The sequence below is a fragment of the Pelodiscus sinensis genome, chromosome 19 (genome assembly GCF_049634645.1).
Source record: "Pelodiscus sinensis isolate JC-2024 chromosome 19, ASM4963464v1, whole genome shotgun sequence".
NCBI classification, from domain to species: Eukaryota; Metazoa; Chordata; order Testudines; family Trionychidae; genus Pelodiscus; species Pelodiscus sinensis.
In genome coordinates, this window is record NC_134729.1 from 10,496,686 (window position 1) to 10,514,397 (window position 17,712).

The window sequence follows — 17,712 nt, forward strand, 5'->3', positions numbered from 1 at the left end:
CCAGGGGGTGCAGAGTGGGCGGGGCAGAGTGCTGGAGAGTGACCATGTCTCTGGCCAGCTCCTGCGCAGGAACCCGGAGCGGCGCCTGGGCTCCGGCGAGCGGGACGCTGAGGACGTCAAGAAGCAGCCGTTCTTCAGGGTCAGTGTCTCCTCCCCCGTTAGCCCCCCCTTCTTCCCCCGGCACCCTGCCCTGTGGCCACCCCCCACCAGGGCCCTCCCCCTGCTTGGCTCCAGCGCGGAATGACTCTGGTTGTTGCCCCAGCTGGAGGTGACTCCTCCCAGACCAAAAGTCGTTCCGGGGGTTGGGGTTCAGGAGGGGGCTCAGGGCTGAGGGGGGTCAGAGTGTGGGGTGAGGGCTCTGGGGCGGGGCTGGGGATGAGGGCTTCAGGGTGCAGGCTGTACTGGGAGGTGAAGACCCCTCAGCCCTCTCTCCCTGCAGCAGCTCGGGGCCAGGGGAGCGGCTGGTGCACAGCCGGGGAGGGACACCTGTCTCCCAGTCGGGGCAGGTCTGGGCTAGGCTGGGCGGGGGCCAGGGAAGGGGCATTGGTCCCCCGGCTGCCGCAGCTCTGGGGCTTGGGAGTCTGCGTGAGGCTTAGTAGGCAGCTGTGCAGTTTAGAGGGAACCTAGCCCCCCATCTCCCTCCAGAACACCCCCCTCCCCGGCCTCCGTTACAGCCTGGCTCCTGCTGACACACCCTTGCCCCTCAGCCCGCAGGGGGCAATTACCCCCCCCTTTTCCAGGGAGAAGTGCAGCCCCCTTGGTCTAAGTCAGGGCTACTCCACTTTAGAAGCCCTGGGGACCACGATGATACTGCAGCTCAGGTGTGGTTGCATATACATGCAAATATATATGCAAATATATGCAAATAGCTTCTTCCACACAATGCCCTGGCGCTCCCGGTATCTCCTCCATGGGAGCTGGAAACGCCGCTACCCTGTTCCAGCCAGCCCGTCCGCTGGCGTCGTTCAGTGCTCACCCGGCCTGTGCAGCGTGTTCCCAGTGGAGGCCGTGTTCAAAGGATCCCACCCGCGGGCCTCGCGTCGAGCCCCGCGTAAACCCGAACTGCGCCAAGTAGCCCTGGGCTAAGTAGACCATGTTGGCCAACAGCGCCCCCTGGTGCTACATGGGGGCATTGCAGCCAGCCCTGCCTGCCAAGTGCGGTAGGTGGGCGTTGCGGTCAGCCCTGCCTACCAAGGGAGCACACCCCTGCTAAGCCTCCCACCCTGCAGCTGCCTTCTGCTGCCCGAGCCCGGCGTAGCCTGGTTGGGGCTTCCCAAGGGCAGGGATACCTCCCCGACTGGCTGTAGCCACTTCCCTTCGCTCACGGCTGCCCTCCCCCTGCAGAACATTGACTGGGTGGCCCTGATGGACCGGCGGCTCCCTCCCCCGTTCGTCCCCGTCATCAAGGGGCGCGAGGACATCAGCAACTTTGATGAGGAGTTCACGGCTGAGGCGCCCGCGCTGACACCGCCCCGCGAGCCGCGATCCCTCACCGCCATCGAGCAAGAGGCCTTCCGCCACTTCGACTACCTCGCGGACACCTGCTAGCCCTGGGGGCGCTCTCCACGCCCCCCCCCGGGAGAGCTGGGCCGTGGGAATGGATGGAGGGCTTCCCACCGGCACCTCCCGGGGCTCTGAAAGACTCTGCAGGCGGGAGCCGGCTGCGACCTCTGTGACGGGCTCATCCGGGGGGAGCCGGCCCCCGTCCATGCCAGGGACTGGCTGAGGGGGCCAGTTTGGTCCCAGGGCAGCAGAAGCAAGGCAGAGAAATGGGACACTTGGAATCCTGCCAGGGACTGCGGCCCCCCATTGCCCCATCTGCCTGTGGCTTTCTCTTGGACCGCTGTAGTTCTGCCAGCAAGCAGAGGGGGTGAGCTCAGCGCTGGTCCTGCACAGGGTTCTGCTCCCGCCGGCCCTGCTCCCAGAGGCAGGGGTGTAGACAAGGGCGGGGTCCATGTTCCCCACCCCAGCTGGCCTCTCACCGGGCTATAGTCAGCTCGAGGGGCAGGGGGAGCTGCAGGATCCTCTGGGGGCAAGTAGGGGCCCCCATGAAGGAAGAGGCCGGCACTCAATGCTGGGTCCTGGGGGTGCTCCATGGCCAGGTTCCGCGCTGCAGGACTCTCCCCACACACAAACACGGGCAGCGGGCCACTCCTGGCCCCTCACTGCAGCCACCCGGGGCCTGGCGAGGGGCAGCCCAGCCCTTTGCCTGAGGACTCTGCCTTATGGACAGGCCATTTGCAGGAACTGGAGCCTGGTGACGCAGGAGGGGGTGGGCAGCTGCCGCTGAGGCAGGGCCTGGAGGCTGTTTATACAGGGACCCCTTGCCTGGCCCTGGAATGTCTCTGGCTCTGGGGTGGGCTCCATCAGTTGCTCAATGGCCACCAGCAACAGGACGTAACCATGTTAGGCCTGGCTGGGGTTGGGAAGGGATGGTTGTATAGGGACTCTGGGCAGGCTGCAGGGGGACTCCAGCCTGGCCATGGGCTGGGCCATGTTTCTAAGCACACGGTGGCCAAAGGCCTGCGGGAGATGGTCTGGGTCCCACGGCCCTGCTCTCATGCTGCTCCTACACCAGGTGCCCCATACGTTGCCTTGAAAGGGTGAGCGTGCCCCACTCCCTGTCCCACAGCGCCCCCTACGGCCACGCTGGGGCAGTCGGCTCTGCACTGTGAAGGGAGAGTGCCCCCTGCTGGGCTCCCTGCTTGCTCCCAGGAGCACAGCTCCCCTAATGCTGTACCGGGGCCCTGCCCCCTACTAAGCCCTGGCCCTCTGCCTTGTCTCTCTGACTGCACTCAGCATGTACGGTCCTAGCTCTCCCCCAGACATGAGGGTTTCAGAGGCTGGAGCCACATCACCCCTGATCAAAGGGAGCGGGGGGCTCCCTGGCGGGATGGGTCAGAGGTGGGAGCTGCTGGGCTAAGGGGAAGAGGATGGAGCCCTGGATGCTCTCACCCCCAGGCATCCACTGTCTCTTCCCACTCGCTCGGTGCTGCCAGCTGATGCTGCCTGTCCTGCAGCATCTCCCCATGGGGGCCTCAAGCATCTGCCTGCTGCCCCTCACCGCGGCGCCAGGGCTGCTGAGAAGCGCTGCCACAACAGGCTGTTCTCACCCTTGTTAGCAGGAGTCGAGCCCTTGTGAATGGGGAGGGAGGTGTCTAGGGATGGGGACGGGAAGAAGCACTCCTGGGTTCTCCCCTGGCCCTCCCCGGGGAATGGTCGCCAGTGGTTAGAGCAGGAAGGGCCAGGAGTCAGAGCCCTGGGGTTCTGTCCCTGGCTTTGCCACTGACTGGCTGTGCACACCTAAGTCACTTTTCTATGTGCCTCAGTTTCCCCCTCTCTGTAACATTCCCCTCCCCTGCTTGTCAGCCTTGGGGGTGGGGTACTCTGGCTCCAGACAAAGGCTCAAGGTTACAGTTCCCCTGCCAGAGCCCCCTACCTTTTAACTACCTCTGTCCCAGCTCTCCGGGAGTAGGGGGCGCAGGGAGACCCCCGAGCTGTGTTCTGTGGGGCAAGAGGAACCCAATCAGCCGCCTTTGTGGTATGAGATGTGAGTTGTAAATTATAGATGCAAATGTCGCGGCCCAGCTGTCAAAGGTGTTTCATTGCGGGAGACTAGAAGAGCCAGCGCGGCGCCCTGGAAATCCTGCCAGAGCAGCACCTACCCTGGGGCACACAGGACTCGGGTTCCATGCCCAGCTCTGCGAGGAGAGTGGCAACTAGTGGTTAGAGCAGGGGGGAGCCACAAGGAGCCAGGATTCCTGGGTTCAGTTCCCTCCATTGTCCCTGACCTTGAAGAACAAGCCTCCGCCTGCCTCGGTTTCCCCACTTTGTGAGACTGATGCTTCTCATGGTAGTGCTGAGATGCTGCCAGAGGGGACAGGCTGGAGGGACTGGGACTGCGGGGTGGCACTCCACCGGCCACAGCCGGCCTAGGAGCCAAACAGGTCCCTGGCCCCTGAGTTAAGTGGACAAGAGAATCCTATGGCAAGGGCGGGTAACTCTAGTGCCTCCTGTGGAACGGGTGTGCAGAAGTGGGACAGGGGTTTCTTCAGCACTCCAGGGCCCTGGGCATGGCAGTTTGGGACAGGAAGTGGGGGAGATGCCCAAGTCCTGCTGCTCCTACATGGGGACCGGGGCGGGGGAGGGGATTCTGCCAGGGAGAACTGTCTGGGAAGGAGCCTGGGATCTTTATTCAGCCTGGCCAGGGCTAGAGTCTGTTCTGAGCCTCGGATCTGGCTGCACAGCTCCCCCTAATGTTGCACTGAAACATTGGGGCAGCACTGCCAGGGGAGAGCGCCCCCTGCTGAGCCCCCACCCTGCTTCCTGGCGCTTCAATGGGGGTGGCGGGCTCATGCAGACTTAGAGGAGCCCTGCCTGTCCTGAGCCACCTGACCAGTTCCCTGCTGACACGCGCCAGCAAATGCGTCGGCAGCCTCCTGCGTGGCCTCTTGGCCCTGGCCGATCCCAGCCAGGACCCTACACCCAGCACCTGGGACATCGGTGCAACTCCACTGCACTTAAACATCTGATCCCAGAAGAGCAATTCTCCCCTGGCTAGGGCTAACCCCAGGGACTTCTTTTATTCTGCTCTCTGGTTCAGAGCCTGTTGGGATCCCGTTTGATTATTTAATTATTTGCTAGGTGTATTACGGTAATGCCTAGGCACCCCAGTTAGGGGGCCCTAACCAGGACCCCATTGTGCGCGGTGCTGTTCATTCTTTATTAGGGTATTACGGTAGTGCCTGGCCCAGGAGCATGTTGTGCTAGGCACTGTACAGTCAGGCTAGGAGGACAGGCCCTGCCCAAGGAGCGGAGACAGGCGAGGAGCCATGCACACAGACAGGTGGGGAAGTACAAGGCGCCAAAGGGAGGATAACGGGCAGCACCCGCTGTTTCCAGCCAGCCACCAGGGCTATCAAGAGCCCTTTCAGTTTTTTTCATGATTCTCAAGGCTGGGCTACCAGCACCATCTGCCTGGCAGGGTAACTTACGAAGGCTTCTGTAGTTAGTCCTGTGTGGCTGGGCTCATTTCTGCCTTAAGGGCTGCTCCCTGCATCGGCCCACCCTCCCCAAATGCTGGATGCACCTAGAGTTAAACCTCGGAGAACCAGGAACTAAGGAGTGAAGCTGCCTAGCCAATGGCAGAGGATTTTCCAAAGCATATAATATAACTAGTCCAGCTTTGAGCCATTTTTCACGGGCCCAGCAAAAGGCAACTCCCTGGCCCTAGAACCTCTCTGCCCCCTGCACAGAAGTCCCGGTGTCGCCCTATGTCACCCAAATGCTTGGAAGATTGTTTCCCACCAGGGCTAAATGATGCTTCTCCCCAGACGTGTCATTTTAGCCTAAACTCTTCCACTTTAGCCAAGTTTTAAGCAGTTGAAAATGGGGAAACATTGGGCACAAATGCTGCTACCGGCTGCCCTTCCAGAGCTGTTCCAAACCGTGGAGCAGCTGAGTCCACGCAGGGCTCCAATTCCCCAGAAAAATCAACAGCAAAACTCTCCCTGGTGTCAGCAGGATCAAACCGATGGAGCAAGAGAGCAAGAGAGGCTGAGGCTGGGGTGGCCTTTTAAGGAAGGTGGGTTTAGTCCACCCACCCCCACCTGTAGCTAATTAGCCCCCCCCCCCAGGTGCTGGGTTTGAGAGTTGGGCATCACAAAGCTAAGGTAAGAGGCCACCAGACCAGCTGCCCAGTGAGTCCCAGCAGACCCGCAGGGGGCAGGTAGGGCCAATGGATCCTGGGGCAGGGGCAAGGTGTTTTGATGTGTCCTGCCCTGAGGCTGAAGAAAGGGGCACAAATCTGCTACTGCTGGGCTGGGTTTACAGGAGCCCCAGGCCTGCCAGGAGGCCCCTCTCAGCGCTGGGTCGGCCCGGTTCTGCTTCGCTCTCCGGCCTCAGCCAGGCGGGGGGGGGGGGTGTTATGGGCTGCAGCAGGAGGCCGGCACGGACCCTGCTGGCGCCCGCCCCGTGAAACACGCTGCGCCTGCGGGGAAAGTCTTTCCTGCGGGTGCAAATCGCGGGGCTCCCGCAGCTGGGGATTGAAGGGGCAGGCGCTGGGGCGGGGGGACTCGGGGCTGAAACGCGCTGAAGTTTCTACCAGGCGGAGGGGCCGCGGCTGATTTTGAGCCGCGCTGCAGAGTCGGACCCAGAGCAACAACCGGTTCGGCTCCTGCGCCCCCCGCGTCTGGTCCCTGGGGGGGTCCCGGACCCGCGGGGGGGGGCACTGGGGTTGTGCCCCCCCCCAGCAGCCGTTCGCTTCCATGCACAGGGGGTGCAATCCAGGCCCCTCGGTGCGTGGGGGGGGCCGCGTGGGGAGGGGGGGCCTGGCCCCCTAGCAGTGAGTTCCGCTGCTGCAGACCGCACCCCGCTTGATTGGCTCCTCTCGGCCCCGCCCTCTGAGCGCCAAGGCTCCGCCCTCTTGCTCGGGGCGCCCGGGCCCCGCCCCTCCCGAGAAGGCGGCGGTTGGAAGGGGCCGGCGCGCGAGGGGCAGTCGGGGGAGGAGGTGAAAGGGAGGGGAACAAACCGTCATCGCTCCGCCCCCTCCCCGTGGGGTCGTAGCCCCGCCCCCGTGCCCTTCCCCCACGCCGGTAGCCCCGCCCACCCATCTCCTCATTATACCAATGGGGAAACTGAGGCACGGAGGGTAACACTGTCACAAGCAGCCACAAGCCTGGGGGCCTTGGCGGGAGATGCCCCCTCTCCCTGCCCCTGTCCCTTGTCACTGGGGCTGCCCCACACTGCCCCCTGCAGGCAGTGGGCTAGATGGGCCCTCAGGGCATCCTCCCACGGCCCCTCCAGCCGGGGGCTTGTGCTGAGCCAGGCCCCTTGCGAGTGGTGAACTGGCGCGGGGGGGATTGGGGTGATCCAGAGACTGCCAAAGTGGGGGCAGGCGAGGGCCTGTCCCCCGTTCCCCACCCAAGGCAGGGCCGGATCCCTCTTCCTCGGGGATTCTCTGCAGCCTCGGGGGAATCCGGACTGAGGGCACCTCTATTTGGAGTGGGAGTGTTGGGATGGGGGACTAATCCGGTTTGAATTTGCCCTGTTAGCTAATTCAGATTAGTTTTCCCCGTGTGGCCGCTGCCGCCTCCTCCCCTCATCTCCACCCTCCAGAGCCGGATGCTGTCCCCTACCCCTGGGAGATGCACAGGGGGCTGGCAATGGCAGGCTGGGGGGCAGTGACCCACTCTTCCAGCTGATCCCTGGTAACACCTCCGTCAGGCAATGGCTGCTCCCCTGTGTGAGAGACCCCATGGCCCAGACACAGCACTCCCTCTCCTTGCAGAGCCACCGAGACGGGGCCCAGGATGGCAGGCCAGCAGGGACATGGTGCCACTTTCTGCCCAGAGGGCTCTGCCAAGGCCCAGTGCTTCAGTCCTGGCAGTGCCGTGAGCCTGGGTCCCTGCAGCCCGGAGCGTGGCCTGTTCTCTTCGCCCGTGCCCGAAGCCCGCTGGCTGAGCTGCCCAGCGCCGCAGGCCGAGTCCCCGACCCACGAGAACCTCACGCTCGAGGAGCTGCTCACGCCCGTCACGGAGAAGCTCAAGTACCTGCTCAAGAAGGCAGAGGATTTCCAGACGTACCTGCTCTACAGGTGGGAGGGGAAGCCTGGCACAGGGGGCAGTGGTGGGAGGCAGGAGGAAGAGAAGAGGCTGGCATGGCGAGGGGATGTGGGGGGCGCCTGGCAGCATGGTGGAGGGCAGCGGGCCCATTCACTCCAACCAGCTCCCGAGCACCTCTGTGCTTGAGCGGGATGGAGCCACTGTCACTGGGAATGCAGGGGAGCAAGAACCCAGGCTGGGTCTGAGCCTGACATTGCTGGGCAGGAATAACACCCCCGGTAAAGTGGACACCCCCGCGCTGGGCAGTGCCATGCTGGGATGCCAGCCTGGGGCCAGGGGCTCATCTGGGCTTTATCCCCCATGGAGCCCCACCTGGTGTCTGCCCTCCAGGGACAAGGGGGCAAGTGCTCGCTTCTGATCTGACCCAGCTGGGTGTGGAGGTTCCAGCTGCTACTTTTGCCCTCTGGAAGAGGCCAGTGTGGACCAGCCAGGAGCTGTCGGTTCCCCAACTCCTGGTAGGGGGATTGCAGGCGCCCTGAGCCCCAGTGCAGAGGGAGGGTGGTGTCGGGGCTATCGGGTAGGTGTGGTACCCCTGGAGACGCGGGTCCCTGCAGGGAGCAGGTTGTGGCTCGGGAGGGGGTATTCTCCTCCCTGCTGACTCCGGTGCCCAGCCTGGCCCTGCTGGGGCCCCAGGCTGCTAGCTGGGTGCGCTCCTCTTGCAGCCGGGGCAATGTGCCACCTCTCGTGACTGGGTGGCTGCCGCCTTTCCAGCAGAGACAGAATGCAGAAGGAGCAGTTTGCTAAGGCCGTGCCCACCTTCCTGCAGATGTGCCAGCCCTACTTCGAATACCTGGAGTCCACTGCCCGCAGCTACAACTCTGGCCTGGGTGCCCTGCAGGCGTCCGTGCGCAAGAGGGTGAGCGGGCAGGGGGAGTCACAGACTCCTGCATGGGAGCTGGGGGCAGTGGGGTGCATCTGTCCCACATGAGGGGCAAAAGGCCCCCTACCCTCTCTACTCCCCTGTTAAAGGTGTGGGATGGAGTAGAGGGGGTTGGGAGATGGCCAGGATTCCTGGGATCTATTCTAGCTCTGGGAGGGGAAGGGAGTCTAGTAGTTAGAGCAGGGGGGTCAGGTGTCAGCCAAGATAGCTCTGAGCTGGGATCCAGGACAACTGACACTACCTTGCATGTGACAGGCTACAGGAGCAGAATGGAAAGCTGAGGATGATATGCTGGGCTAGGGACCGTGGGGTGGGGTGGGGTGGGTTGGGCCTAAGGGCATGCCTGGGGAGGGATGGGCAGGGCTCAGCTGGGCTATCATCTGCATCACTGTGGGGCCCCCCCAGGTCCTGCCTTCAGCGTAGTGCCGTGCCCAGCCCCGGGGGCTCCTGGTCTCTCTCCCCTGCAGCTGCTGGAGATCTCGGAACAGCTGGCGTTGCGGCTGGAGCAGCTGGTGCTGATGTACGCCTCCTTCAGCTTCGTCTCCCTGGAGGACACCGACCCCTTCAAGTACGGGAGGGTGGGGGCTTGGCAGGGAGAGCCTCCCTCTGCAGTCAGCACAGGCTCCTGGACAGCACTAGGGGGGCGCTGTGCTGCAGGGAGCAGGGCAGGGGACATGTCGGGCGCTCTTTCCTGATCCCCATACTCCTGTGTGGTGCTAGGGGGTGCTGTGCTGCAGGGAGTGGAGTGGGTGCTCAATAGGGGGCGCTCTGCCTTTGCAGTCAGACCCAATGCCCCTGTGCAGCACTAGGGGGCGCTAGGCTGCAGGGTAGCAGAGGAGGCCGGCCCATCCATGGCTCCCCCTGGTGGCGATGGGGCTTTTACCCCATCTGTTTGGGTTTTCTCCTCTCCCCCAGCGTCTCGTGTTTCTTCTGCGGCCGTTTCTGGCTGAGCGAGTGGCGCCAGCTCTCCGTCTTCCGCTTCTGCATCTCCGCGCCCTACACGGCCGCCCGCCTGCCCCGCAACCTCTACAAGAAGATGCGCTGGAACCTGGACGTCCTGGAGGAGGGGGCGAGCGCTGGGGGACGGCGCCGGGCGCACCGCACTGAGTAGTGAGCTGCTGGGCACTGGGGGGGGGAGGGCGGCCGGACCTGGGACCAAGGGAGATTTGATGTTGAACTGCAGCTACTCAGCCGAGCCCCAGGTTGGGGGTAGCCCCACTCACGTCCTTCCTGGCCTGGTTGGCAGGGACCTAGGGGTGTCTGTGGTGGAAGGGAGCAGGGAGCTCAGATACAGATGGGGGAAGGGTTCCCTTTTCGGTACCTGTCGAACTCCCCCCTGGACTGGCCCCCTTCCCTCTACCGGGCACCTCCTCCTCCCAACTCCAATTTAGCCCCCCTCCCTGCAGGCTCCTCCCCTGCCCCAGATCGTCTCCCAGAGCCTTTGTCCCCCTCAGATCTCCCCTGAGCCTTGCCCCCCCCCCCCATTTCATTGCAGCTACTTCCTGTGCTTCCGAGACACGGGCAGGGAAAACACCCTCAAGATGCAGAAGCTGTGGTCCATCGGGCGCTGGGTGCCCCTGGACCCCGACGCAGAGCGCTCCTCCGACGTCCTGCAGTGGTGGGTGCCAAGGGGTTGTGGGGCAGGCAGGGCTCCCGGCTGCAGCAGTGGGGGGCGGGGCTGGCGTGAGTCCCAGTGACAGAGTCCGGCCCAGCTGACCCCGTGACCCTGTTTCCACCTGAAACCCTCCCTGCGGACGCAGTGCCCAGGCCCATCCTGCGGCAGGCCCCCCAGCGTGAGCCCTGAGAGAGCAGTGCCCCCCCCTGCCAGGGCTGGGGTCAGGGTGGGGTGTGGCAGGCAGAGCAGTGGCTGGGTGGATCAGAGCAAGGACAAGCTGGGTGCCCTGACTGGGCTTGGCGCCCCCAGTGGTGGGTGGGGCCCTGGCAAGGCCTGGCTGGCTCTGGGCACGGATGAGGGCTGGGTGGAGGCTGTAACACGCCCTTGTTTTCCCTGCAGGGTGCTGTGCCCACAGCCCACCGGTGACTTCCAGCCGCTGCTGACCATCGGCTTCGAGGAGCCCTCTCATACCTTGGCCACTGACTTGCTGGTGCAGATCCTGAGCGCCCCGGCCTGCGCACCCCTCCCCTGCCCTGATCCCAGCAAGGAGCCCTTAAACTGGGACAACCCAGAGGGGCAGGGGTAGTAACAGCCCCCGCATGGCTTCCTGGGGTGCAGGTGCTGGCTACCTGCCTCCCAATGGGCCCCTCACCCTGGAGTCAGGGCTGTCCTGCCACCCAAACAGGTATTTTAACTGGCCCCTGATTGTTTTAAACCCCTCCTCTGCCTGCAGCCCAGGAGGTTCCTTAGCCTGGGTGAGGGGAGATGGCTTGGCCCTGATCTCTCCCCCTTCCCCCCCCCCCCCCCCATGGCAGAGCTCACCCTGCTGCCTTGAGTGCTGATGCACTGGGGGCAGCTCGGCCCTAGTAGGGGGGAGGGAAAAGAGAAGAGGCTGGATCCAGCGTGGACCCCGGCTGGGAACGTGGAAGTGGGGTCCCCCAGGCTCCTCCACTATGTCGGCAGCTCCATGGGCCTGTGGTGGGTTTAATCTGCCCGGGGGTCTTCTCCTGCCCCCTCGGGTTCCTCAAACTTGCTGGTCACTGAGCTCGCCCTCCCCATCTCCACAGAGCACCCCTCCCCCAGCGAACGGGAACAGGGGGGCTCCTTTCCCCTCCCCCAATCGCTGCAGAGCCCTGTGCAGGGTCCCCCTCCCCCGGTCCCCTTCTTATTTATAACCGTGTATTTTTACAATAAAAGTTTGGTTCTTGCCCCCAGGAAGGCTGCTGGGTTGATTGGCCCATAGCTGGGGCCCAGCCTAGCCCGTGCCAGGGCAGACCAGGCCTAAGCCCCCAGGGCCTAGCTTGATCCTTAACCCGGTTACTCCGGAGTGAATCCAGGGCAGCTGCTCCAGAGTCACCCCAAGAGCCTGCTCCTCACATCCAGCCTTCAGCCCCCCGTCCGGCAGCAGGGCAGCCCCCGCTGGAGGCATGTGACACGTTTCAGGCTTTTATTTGCCAGCCAACAAACGCAGAGTTGGTGACACGGATTGTGCCGGATTGTCTGTTGCCGGGGCGGGGGGAGGGCCATGAAGTCAAACTGCTTCCTTGGGGTTTTCTCAGTACAGCAATTTTACTTCTTACCAAGCCTGGCGGAGGGTGAGCGCTGCCCGGCGGGGGTGCCCAGTGGTCCAGCTGGCCCAGTGTCCTGGCGTGGGCAGTGGCCGATAGCAGCGCTTAAGGGGGGTTCACGACACTGATTGTGGGGTGATCCTCCCCAGCTGGGGGCTCAGGTGCACCCCGACCATCCTGGCCACCCGCCATTGCTGGACGCCCGTGGGTTCCGGCCCGTGGGGCAGCCCCTGGCACCTCGTTCCCCAGGCTGTCTGAGCACGGGCGATGAACGGCTGCCTCTGCGGTGGTGGGGGGACCTGCCGCCTATGTGTGGCAGCGGGTTCAGTACTGGGTGAAGGGGTGACCGCTGATGGTGAGGAAGGACATGGGGGGCGGGGAGGGGGCACAGACCATGTGACTGTCCCCTTCCTTCTAGCCTGGGGGAGAGCTGGCCCAACCCACCTCTCCCTGCTCTAGCTCTGCCCCTGTCCTGCCTTTTCCTGCAGTGACGCCCCTCTGGGGACTAGTGGGGCCTGACACCAGCAGCAGCGCTGGGGGCCAGGGAAGCGGGAAGTCCTGCCCTTTCCCCGGGCAACATGGCCAAGAGCCAGAGATGGGAAGAGGCAGGGTGAGGGCTTGAGGGAAGGGATGGAATGGGGGCCGGGGTGGGGTGGGGCAGGAAGAGGCACAGTGAAGGCTTGGTGGGGGGGGTGGATTGGGGGAAGGTGGGGCGGGGCTGAGGGAGGGGGCTGTCCTGTACCCCACTAGGGCTGGCCCTGCCTGGGTGAATGCCAGGTGGTCCCAGTGAGGTACCAATTGGCTCTCAAATCTCCTTGTGCTGCACCCCTGCCTGGGGTTTGTGGCGCTGAGCTGGGGCGGCAAAGAATCCACGTGGCCTCCCTGCGCTGGCTGGGCCCGAAGTGACTTGGTGAGGAGATGCCGGAGCACTGAACAGCTGGTGAGTCGCTGGCAATTGGGGGCGGGGGCAGGAGGCTGGGGGCCGGGATGGAGGAGGCAGGTCGCAGGATGTTCTGTCCTCGGTGCCTGGATTTCCCACCCTGGTACCAAGCTCCAGGCAGCCCCCAGGAGGGGTGTAGGAGGAGGCGAGCCCAGGAGCACAAGGCGGGGGGATTAAGGAGCCCAGGCTGTGTCTGAGATTTAATTCTTCCCGCACGCAGTTAATAAGCCCTTCTGCAGTGGTTGAGGGGGCACCTCCAGCACCCGGGGGCAGGGGGGCAGCTGGGCTGGGCTGGGGCAAAGGTAGCACTGCCCACAGCTGTCTGGGTGCATCCTCGTTCCACTCAGGAAACGCCTCCACTGCCTGCTGGGAGGCAGGGCCCTCCAGGGAGCCCGGCCCGGAGCACGTCTCATGTGACTGGCCCAGCAAACAGACGCCTCCAGGAGCGGATCCCTCCGCCCAGCACGGGCGGAGTCCCTGCTGCAGGGCAGGATCACCCTGACTCTGCTGCAAGACGACCTGGGACGCCTGGATCCCAACCCCCCCTCCCGCTCTAACCACTAGTCCCCACTCCCCTCTCCAAGTCTGGAACAGAACCCAGGAGTCCCAACACCCAGGCCCTTGCTCTAAGGAAAGGAAACTGCTCCCCTGGTGAGTGAGAGTCACAACATCCCAGAATTAGGGGGCTGCCCTTGCCAATGCAAAGACGCGTGGAAGGGCGGCCGCGTTGCCTGGATTCTCATGGTGCCAGGAGAGCCAGGGCTGCCATGTCCCATCCAGCAGCAGGCACGGGTGGAATCATCGATTTGTAGGACAGGCAGGGGCCTGGAGAGACGTTTAGCCCAGTTCCCTGCACTCCAGGCAGGACTATGTATTATCTAGCCCAGGGCTACTCAACACATGACCCATGGGCTGCATGTGGCCCGTGGCCCATTTGTTTGTAGCCTGCGGCGCGGCTTGGGTTTACGTGGGGCTCAACACGCAGTCCCATGGGGGGGAGTCAAAACAAAAACCCGAATTGATAAAATGCACATCAGCAGAAGACTGTTATAGTGGTTAAATTCCTGGACTGTGATCGCTCATTAAAGGTGCTGTTATATGGGTGGAAATGGGGTAAATATTGCATTTTATTAATATCAGCAGAACTCACCTAAATGGGGCCTGTGTGTTGTGTAGTCTTGTCTTAATCTTTGTATTCGTGCCTGTCAGTGTGAAAGAAGCTATTTGCATAGCTTTGCATGTATATGCAACCACACGTAAGTTGTAGCCCTCGGCATGGGGCTATTATAAGGTGGATGCATAACTGGCTGGATAACCGTACTCAGAGAGTAGTTATTAATGGTTCACAATCCTGCTGGAAAGGTATAACAAGTGGGGTTCCGCAGGGGTCTGTTTTGGGACAGGCTCTGTTCAATATCTTCATCAACGATTTAGATCTTGGCGTAGAAAGTACGCTTATTAAGTTTGCAGATGATACCAAGCTGGGAGGGGTTGCGACTAATCTGGAGGACAGGATCATCATTCAAAATGATCTGGACAAATTGGAGAAATGGTCTGAGGTAAACAGGATGATGTTTAATAAAGACACATGCAAAGTGCTCCGCTTAGGAAGGAACAATCAGTTTCACACCTACAGAATGGGAAGCGACTGTCTAGGAAGGAGTACAGTAGAAAGGGATCTAGGGGTTACAGTGGACCACAAGGTGAATGAGTCAGCAGTGTGATGCTGTTGCAAAAAAAGCAAACATGATTCTGGGATGCATTAACAGGTGTGTTGTGAGCAAGGCACAAGAAGTCATTCTTCCGCTCTACTTTGTGCTAGTTATAGGCCTCAGTTGGAGTATTGTGTCCAGTTCTGGGCACCACATTTCAAGAAGGATGTGGAGAAATTGGAGACGGTCCAGAGAAGAGCCGTAAGAATGAATAAAGGTCTAGAGAACATGACCTATGAAGGAAGGCTGAAAGAATTGGGTTTGTTTAGTTTGGAAAAGAGAAGATTGAGGGGGTTTTCAGGTATCTAAAAGGGTGTCATAAGGAGGAGGGAGAAAACTTCTTCATCTTGGCCTCTGAGGATAGAACAAGAAGCAATGGGCTTAAACTGCAGCAAGGGAGGTTTAGGTTGGACATGAGGAAAAAGTTCCTGACTGTCAGAGTAGTCAAACACTGGAATAAATTGCCCAGGGAGGTTGTGGAATCTCCATCTCTGGAGATATTTAAGAGGAGGTTAGATAAATACCTAGCAGGGATGGTCTAGGTGGTACTGGGTCCTGCCACAGGGGTAGGGGACTGGACTCGATGACTCTCGAGGTCCCTTCCAGCTCTAGTATTCTACGTGCTGTGGGTATCATTGTGGCCCCCGAGGCTTTCAGAATTGAATAGCCCTGATCTAGCCCTTCCCTGACAGGTGTCCGTCCAACCTGCTCCTCACGATCTCAACGACAGAGATTCTACAACCTCCCAAGGCAATTTATTCCAGGGCTTAACTAACACTGACAGGCAGGCCAACCCAACCTGCCCTTGCTGCGATGTAAGCTCATTGCTTCTTATCCTGTCTTCAGAGGTTCAAGAGAACACTTTCTCCCTCCACCTCTGTATAAATCCATGACACATCCACATGTTGAGTCCAGTGAGCAGAGCAGGTTGTCCCATATCAGATTGGGAAAAGTACAGAAATGGGCAACAAAAATGATTGGGGGAAGGAACAGCTGCCATATTTAGGACAGAGTAATAAAACTGGGACTTTTCAGCTTAGAAAAGAGGAGACAAGGGAGATATGCCAGAGGTCTATACATTCATAACTGGTGTGGAGAAAGTGAGGAAGGAAGTATTATTTACTCCTTCCCATTACATAAAAGCTAGAGGTCGCCCAATGAAATTAATATGTAGCAAGTTTAAAACAAACAAAAGGAAACATTTTGTCACACAACACAACCTGTGGAACTCTTTGCTGTAGGATGCTGTGAAGGCTAAGACTATCACAGGGTTAAAAAAAGAATTGGATAAGTTCATGAAGGACAGGTCCATCAATGGCTATTAGCCAGGATGGGCAGGGATGATGTCCATAAGAATGGCTGTACTGGGTCAGACCAAAGGTCCATCCAGGCCAGCAGCCTGTCTGCTGACAGTGGCCAGCACCAAGTGTCCCGGAGCAGGTGGACTGAAGCGATTTGTCTCCTGTCATCCATCTCCAGCCTCTGATGAACAGAGGCCAAGGACACCATTTCTATCCCCTGGCTAATAGCCTTTTATGGACCTAACCTCCATGAATGTATCTAGCTTCTCTTTAAACTCTGTTTAAAGTCCCTAATCTCTTTGTTTGAGGATTGTCTCTGGGGCACCTGGTATTGGTCACTGTTGGGAGACAGGACACTGCATTAGATGGACATTTGGTCTGACCCCGTATGGCCATTCTTATGTTCTAACAACCTTCTATGGACTTGAAAACTGCCCCATCCTCTCTCAGACTTTTCTTCTCCAGACTAAACAAACCCATTTGTTTCCCTTCTCTCCTCACCAGCCATGTTTTCTAGACTTTGAATTATTTTTGTTGCTCTCCTCTGGACTGTCTCCAATTTGTCCACATCTTTTCTGAAACGTGGTGCCAGAACTGGACCCGCGACTCCAGTAAGAGCCTGACGTCTGGTGAGTGCTCAACGCGCAAGGAAAAGGGGCAGAGGCGCAAACAATGGTTTTATATTTGTAACCGAGGCCGCAAGCCTCCAGGCGCCCTGGCTGCAGCACTGACAAGCAGAGAGGTTCCAGGGACACGCCTGCTAATGACCCCAGAATGCTGTTCGCTGGTTTTGCAAGTGTCTCTGTTGACTTTGCATTTGTCCTTATTGAACTTCATCCTATTTACCTCTGACCGTTTCCCCAGTTTGCCCAGATCGCTCTGAATTTTAACCTTCTCTTCCAGAGCATTGGGAGACCCTGCATGTCCCATAGCCACACACGAATGCGCCCTCACCCACGCATCTACCCAAGCAATCCCACATTCACAGCCACCCAGCTGCACCCTGGGCCCCGCCCGGAGGGGTGTGACCCACACGTTCACCCGACTGCTCCCTGCACAGCTGTGGCCAGGCTGGGACCCGCTGGCTGCCCGTAACTCATCTCTGCCCAGCTCTCCTCCTAGTCACCCAGCAGGAGCCCCTGACCCTGGGTGACTCAGGTGGGCTCACCCTGCCAGAGCTCCCCCTGAAATGCAGCCCCCGTCTTGCCCCATGGCTGGCACCCAGGGCGATCAATGCCTGTGTAATGCCCACCCTGAGTGGGTCAATCTCCCCAGGGACAGGGCAGAGGGGACACGGCTTTTGCTACAAAGGGATTCAGCCATGTGGGAGCTGGGAATTGCAAGTGTCCCACATCTCCCCTCCCCATCCCCCACAGTGGGTAAGTTGCACTTGTTTTGCACAAACCCCAGCTCCTAGCCATGGGGCCCTAGGCTGCTACCCTGCACCTGTGGGCCTGATGCCTTCCCCTGGAGTGGAGAGCCCCTGAGGTCCAAATCTGGCCTCAAACAGTGTCCTGCACATCCTGCCACCCCCTCAGCCATGGCGCCTGCTCCTCACCCGCTCCGGTGCTGTCTGCTGCCCCCGGTCAATGGCTGGCAGCGCCCCCGGCACCTGGGCCTGCTCCTGGATCTCCCCAGTCTCCAACAGATGGAACTGGGGGAGAGCAGAAGGAAGCCACCCCAGAGCCTTTAAACTAGGGCCTGCCCCCAGCTCAGCTGCTCTGGCATGGAACCAGGCACCACAGGGCATGTCTACACGGGGGAGTCGTTTTGAAATACCAAGGCGGGCGTCCACACCACCAAGCCTCTTGTTTCAAAACCTCCTGGGAGTGTAGCTGTAGCCAAAGCCAGCAAAATAACACCCTTCCCCCACCCCGCCCCACCCATCCGCCTTCCCCTCCCCCACCACACCTCCTCCTGCCCCCAAACGCATCTCTCCCAACCCCCCATCTCCTCCCCACCCTCCCTTCCTCCCCTCCTGAGCATCCCCCCACAACACAGCCTCTTTCCCAAACCCACCTCCCCACTCCCCATCAACCCCCTTTCCCAAACCCCCCATCCCCTGCACCCCCCC

General features: G+C 60.8%; 2 protein-coding genes across 10 annotated transcripts in view; both read left to right on the top strand.

Annotated features, from left to right (window-relative positions):
* Positions 1-3,583, top strand: part of PKN1 (protein kinase N1) — a 52,235-nt gene extending 48,652 nt beyond the window's left edge. For all 3 annotated transcript variants that reach the window (XM_075902233.1, XM_075902232.1, XM_075902231.1), the window contains exons 21-22: positions 59-139; positions 1,345-3,583. In XM_075902233.1, the coding sequence (XP_075758348.1) occupies positions 59-139; positions 1,345-1,548 (285 nt within the window). In that variant the 3' untranslated portion in view covers positions 1,549-3,583. The remainder of the gene's footprint in view (positions 1-58; positions 140-1,344) is intronic.
* A 136-nt stretch (positions 3,584-3,719) lies between these two features.
* C19H19orf67 (chromosome 19 C19orf67 homolog) lies at positions 3,720-11,335 on the top strand. 7 transcript variants are annotated; one of them, XM_075902239.1, is made up of 7 exons: positions 3,720-5,672; positions 7,289-7,594; positions 8,334-8,478; positions 8,970-9,070; positions 9,418-9,612; positions 9,998-10,120; positions 10,517-11,335. In XM_075902239.1, the coding sequence occupies exons 2-7, from the start codon at positions 7,311-7,313 to the stop codon at positions 10,701-10,703; spliced, it is 1,035 nt and encodes a 344-aa protein (XP_075758354.1). In that variant the 5' UTR covers positions 3,720-5,672; positions 7,289-7,310; the 3' UTR covers positions 10,704-11,335. The 7 variants fall into 7 exon arrangements, with proteins under 7 accessions (XP_075758354.1, XP_075758355.1, XP_075758352.1 ...); XM_075902240.1 differs by lacking the exon at positions 3,720-5,672 and adding an exon at positions 6,049-6,166; XM_075902237.1 differs by lacking the exon at positions 3,720-5,672 and adding an exon at positions 6,235-6,508.
* Positions 11,336-17,712: the final 6,377 nt, after the last annotated feature.

What these genes read in the sequence shown, in the direction of transcription:
- C19H19orf67 (XM_075902234.1), top strand. Translation starts at nt 6,627, where the DNA reads ATGGGGAAACTGAGGCACGGAGG. An exon ending in GGGAAACTGAGGCACGGAGG is followed by an intron (nt 6,650 to 7,288) that starts GTAACACTGTCA and finishes CTCTCCTTGCAG; the next exon opens with AGCCACCGAGACGGGGCCCA. An exon ending in CGGGCGCACCGCACTGAGTA is followed by an intron (nt 9,613 to 9,997) that starts GTGAGCTGCTGG and finishes ATTTCATTGCAG; the next exon opens with CTACTTCCTGTGCTTCCGAG.